The sequence below is a fragment of the Mastomys coucha genome, unplaced genomic scaffold, assembly GCF_008632895.1.
Source record: "Mastomys coucha isolate ucsf_1 unplaced genomic scaffold, UCSF_Mcou_1 pScaffold21, whole genome shotgun sequence".
NCBI classification, from domain to species: domain Eukaryota; kingdom Metazoa; phylum Chordata; class Mammalia; order Rodentia; family Muridae; genus Mastomys; species Mastomys coucha.
Window position 1 is genome coordinate 94,592,859 of NW_022196904.1, and position 4,580 is coordinate 94,597,438.

At 47.5% G+C, this 4,580-nt stretch overlaps 1 protein-coding gene across 1 annotated transcript; it reads right to left on the reverse strand.

Annotated features, from left to right (window-relative positions):
* Positions 1-1,700: 1,700 nt before the first annotated feature.
* On the reverse strand, positions 1,701-4,265 carry Mrpl17 (mitochondrial ribosomal protein L17). Its single transcript, XM_031387762.1, has 3 exons — positions 3,778-4,265; positions 3,452-3,520; positions 1,701-3,140 (listed from the first exon to the last, which is right to left on the reverse strand). Exons 1-3 carry the CDS (start codon positions 3,949-3,951, stop codon positions 2,853-2,855), a joined length of 531 nt encoding a protein of 176 aa, XP_031243622.1. The 5' UTR covers positions 3,952-4,265; the 3' UTR covers positions 1,701-2,852.
* Between the last annotated feature and the right edge of the window lie 315 nt (positions 4,266-4,580).

The following is a 4,580-nucleotide window of genomic DNA, read 5'->3' on the forward strand; positions in this document are numbered from 1 at the left end:
AAGTCTGGATTCTGTCCATAAAAAAACCTGGAAATCTATTAGGCAATTAAGATGACCACATTCCTATCATTACAACCTTGTGCCTGGCACAGCCCACTAGGAGCTGGGTATTTGCTAATGGGGATAAAGCAGGACATGACTCTATTTAAGATATAGAAATACAGTTACTAGTTTAAAAATGACAGGTATTAGGTTCATAATGCTAAGCTTTTAAGTAAGTGTGTTAAGTCTTTTGGGTGGGTGAGGGCATTAGTTTGTCAACCTTACTGTAAAGAAATAACCCCCTTCCCCACCCCACAAAAAGCTGAGTAGTGGTGCTATGTACCTTCAATCCCAGCACAAGGGAGGCAGAAGTAGGTTCATATCTCTTGAGTTCGAGGCCAGCCTGGTCTACTGAGTTCCAAGACAGCCAAGGTTACAGAGGATCCACGTCTCACAAAATCAAATGTGGAGAACCACTCTTTCAAAGTGATGAGAGGGGGCTCTCTTTGGCTTGGTATTTAGGCAATGCCTACTCAAAGGCAGTTATTTATTAAACACAGGCAGATTCACAAAGCCTTCAGTAGTTGTCCTAGGATCTGTCAACTGTTTGGGGCCAGATTATTAGATAAGGTGCCCTGTACAATTATGAGCTCCATGACTGTAGATGCTTCACCTTTAGCCAGGGGCCAGATTTACTGCAAACATTCTTGAAGCATGCTATCTGTTGTGTAAGGTGATGTTGGAGATTAGAAGATGCGTAAAGAATACATGTAGAAGGGGTAGGAGATACAGCTCAGCAGAATAAAGGCACTTGCTACCAAGTCTGATGACCTGACTTTGATACCTAGGAACCACAGGTTGGAGAATAATTTGGGAAAGCTGTCCTCTGGCCTCCATCTGCACTCTGAGATACCTGCATCCTCCCTCCCCAATAAAGAAGTATAAGACATTTAGGGAAATATTAAAGCTGCAAATGGTGGGTGTCTAAAGGAAAAGGCTTTGGGAGCCCTTTCACATTTTACTTGTTGCAAAGTCTTTCACGATTTGGTTTTAAGGGGAGGGCTTTTCCTAGAACAAGTCATGACTCAGGCATCTAACTGGTAAATGCTCAAAAGACAGGAAAAGGGATAAAGATTTACAAAGAAGTATGTTTAGTGCTATGCAGAAGGCAGAGTGATAGCTCTGTGGGAACTAGGTGACTTAGTGTAGGCAGCTGTAGGGCAAATAGTCTCAGAAGAGTGTGCCACTGAAGCTAATGTCTTTCTGTTTCCACAGTGACCTTCTACCTTCTTCCTCCTTCAGGCCCTGCATCAATTGTTCAGGAGTGAGAACTTCTTCCCATGACTCCCTGGTCAAGCCTCTGAACATACAGAACAGCAACCAGGATGGGTCATATCCATAATATTTAGTGGATATAAACAAGCTCCTTGCTTCTCACATACCCTGGCCATTCTGAAACCGGATTTCCTCTTTTTGGGTTCCCACAGAGGTCCACTTTTGGCAACAAAAGCTTCCAGGAAATTCCCAGCAGGCTTAACTTTCTAATACATCACTCTCTATCAACCTCCCGCTTCACACCCTCTACTAAGAGGAAGGAACTTATCCGGATGGTCAACATCCTGGCAGATGCCTACAGCCCTATCTATGATCAGGGTGGTGATACATCCAAAACCCATTCAGACATTGAACAAAACACAGAAATGCAACATGTGACCTTGACTAGAAATAATTCTCAGTTTTAGGGGTACCACGTCATTTAAGATTCCTGTACAGAGGTTCACACAGCTAGGTAACAGGAAGCAATCTCTTGGGACTGAATGCTTGCTCTCATAGTAGCCTGTCAAAATCCTGTCAAGAAGGGGGAAGAAGCTCAGGTGGCTGCACCCTCCCTTGTGGATCAATAGGCAGTTAATGGTTGCTAAGGGAGGGAAATTCTCTTCAGTGGTATAGCCATTGGTAAGACACACATGCTCCTGTAAGCAGGACAAATGAAACTTGCTGGGGCACAATCATACATTCAAAAAGACATGAAGTAGAAGGGGGACTAGTTAAAATAGATCGGACAGTAGGGTGCATATGTGTGGTGGTCAAAAGACATTGGTAGACATATATGAAGACGCCAAGGTGAAACCTACTCTCATAGGAATCATAAACAGATTCTTTAAAAAACAACAATAACAAAGAAATCCCAACAGTGGGGCTGGATGTCAACCAGTCACCATAGGAAGATAGTTTGGAATCAAGAGATACAGGGCCCATTTAAATTAGTGTTAAGCAAACTGAGCCAGGAGGTGGTGCCCCACACTTTTAATCCGAGCACTTAGGAGGCAGAGGCAGGTGGATCTCTTAGTTCAAGGCCAGTCTGGTCTACAAAGAGAGTTCCAAGACAGCCAAAGAAACTCTGTCTCAGAAAAATAAAAACAAACAAACAAAAAAAAGCAAACTGGCACAGTGTGGTAGTGAACACTTTCAAGCCCAGCACTTGGGAAACAGGGACAGGAAGACTGGTGCATGGTGGAAACAGCCTGGATTACACAGCAAGAACCACACCACCACTCCCCTCCACAAAAACAAACAAAGCCAGACTGGATCTAAGATTCAGAACATAAGTTGTGAATTTACTGTCTTAGGAGGCTGAGTATCTGGATGCCTCTTTCTTTCCATAAATCCTAGGGAAGGAAAAGAAAATCAATCTTATATCCATATTAAGAATTTTATCTATGGTGCAGATAGGATCATTTGAGTCAGCAGGGAGGTCTGGGCCTCATCATGAGGGGGCTTTACAATGCTACTTCCAGGTCTCACACACTACAAGAGCTCCAAGTCCCATGACTTGGGACTCGCCACACCTATGAACTCTCCAGCTTCAGTTAAGTGTTTGGTGTTTGAACCGTATGGGAGCTGTGGGGGCTTGCTTCCTGATTATGGTGCAGGTCCTGCTTCAGTCCCAGGAGCAGCTGGTTTAGGAGGGTAAGGTTGCTGTCTCTTTGAGGCAGAGGCAGGGGAGGGAGGCAGTTCCCTTTATATTCTATCACTGCCATCTTGGCCCGATCTTGCTCCTTCCGATTCGGGATCTGTACCATTCTTGTGTAGTTCCCATTCTGACCTTGGAACCGAGGCGCTAGCACTTTAAACAGCTTTGGGATCAAGTCCTTCTCCTAGATGGGGAGAGTTAATCAGAAAAAAAAAAAATAGTCACAACTGTAGAGGCATTTAACTTTCGATTATTCCCAGAGGTAGGGTTCAAACCATCTTCACAGGCTTTCCCCACCACCCAATCAGGTACCAAGTTACACAGAAACACTTATAGGAAGTTATGCGGATGCGCATCTTTACCAGTTCAAATAAGAGAAACACCTGTCTAAGGTAGTTCGTAACTCTGGGACATATACGAATGCCCTGGCTTAAATCTGTCAGCTACCCGGTTCTCTAAGGATTCCTTCCTCACTAGCAGGCAGGGAGCACTCACAGTGAGCCAGAAGTCAGCCATACGCATGGCTCGTTCGTTGGTGTCTCCCAGCTTTCCATAATCGATGAGCTGTGAGGACAAAACACACGTACGCAACACGAGTAAGAACCGAGGCGCCTTACCTTCATCCAATCATCCCACCACCTAAGCTAATTCAGGGCAGTCCTTCCTCCGCAGTCCCAACCAGCCTTCCCTTTGCAGCGCGGGAGTGACGTCACACAGAATTCACTACCGAGGGAAGGTCTCCCAGCGTGGGCCCTACTCCCCACACACGGACAGAGCGGTGGTCCGAGGCTGGACCTGGAGAGGAATGGCTGGGCTCTCACCTTCTCCGCGTAGCCCCTCATCTCGTCCACGCGTGCCCATGTCGCTTCGATGCGTTCGTGGCGAACTAGGCCTGTGAGCAAGTTCCGCAGCAGATGGATGCGGGACTCGGGACCGAGGCCCAGGCGGCGGTAGACGCGGCCGTGGGAGATGGCGGTAGCCAGCGACAACCTCATGCTCTCCCCTTAGCCCCACCTCTCGGGGGCCGGAAAGGGAAACTCAGCAATGCGTGTGCGGGTGGTGGTGGGGGGAGAGGGGCGGAGACGCTTCTCCGAGGACGCATGAGCAGTAGCTCGGCGCGTGGCTGGCGTGTTTGCGTGTGCGCGTCAGAGCCTGCCTAGCTGGCAGTCTGAGGGAGGGCGGCCCGACGTGTTGACGTTTCTCGAGCGGAGGGCTGGGCGGGCCTCAGGGTCTGCTTGTGCTCCGTGGCGAGATGGCGAGCTCGGCGCCCCCTGCCGGGTTTCTATTGCACTGCGTCGGCAGGCTGGGGCGTTCTTGGAGGAGGCGCCTTCCGGGCGGAGCATGCCGGGAAAGAGAGTATCCGAGGAGAACTGCGTCTGAGGGGTGGGGCTGTGGTGGAATGTGGCCCTCTTGCCTGTGGAGTTGCAGTCCTGGCTGGTTTCCTGACGATGCCCTTTTAAACCCAGTTTTTAGTGATAGTGAGATGAATTATGTCCAGGAAAGCTGCAGGTAATACGTCCTTTTATTGACATAAATAAAAACCTAAGTTAAAAACTAAAGTAATGGACAAATACTTGCAATTTTTTAAAAATTTATTCTTTTTTTAAATTTTCTTTATTTACAT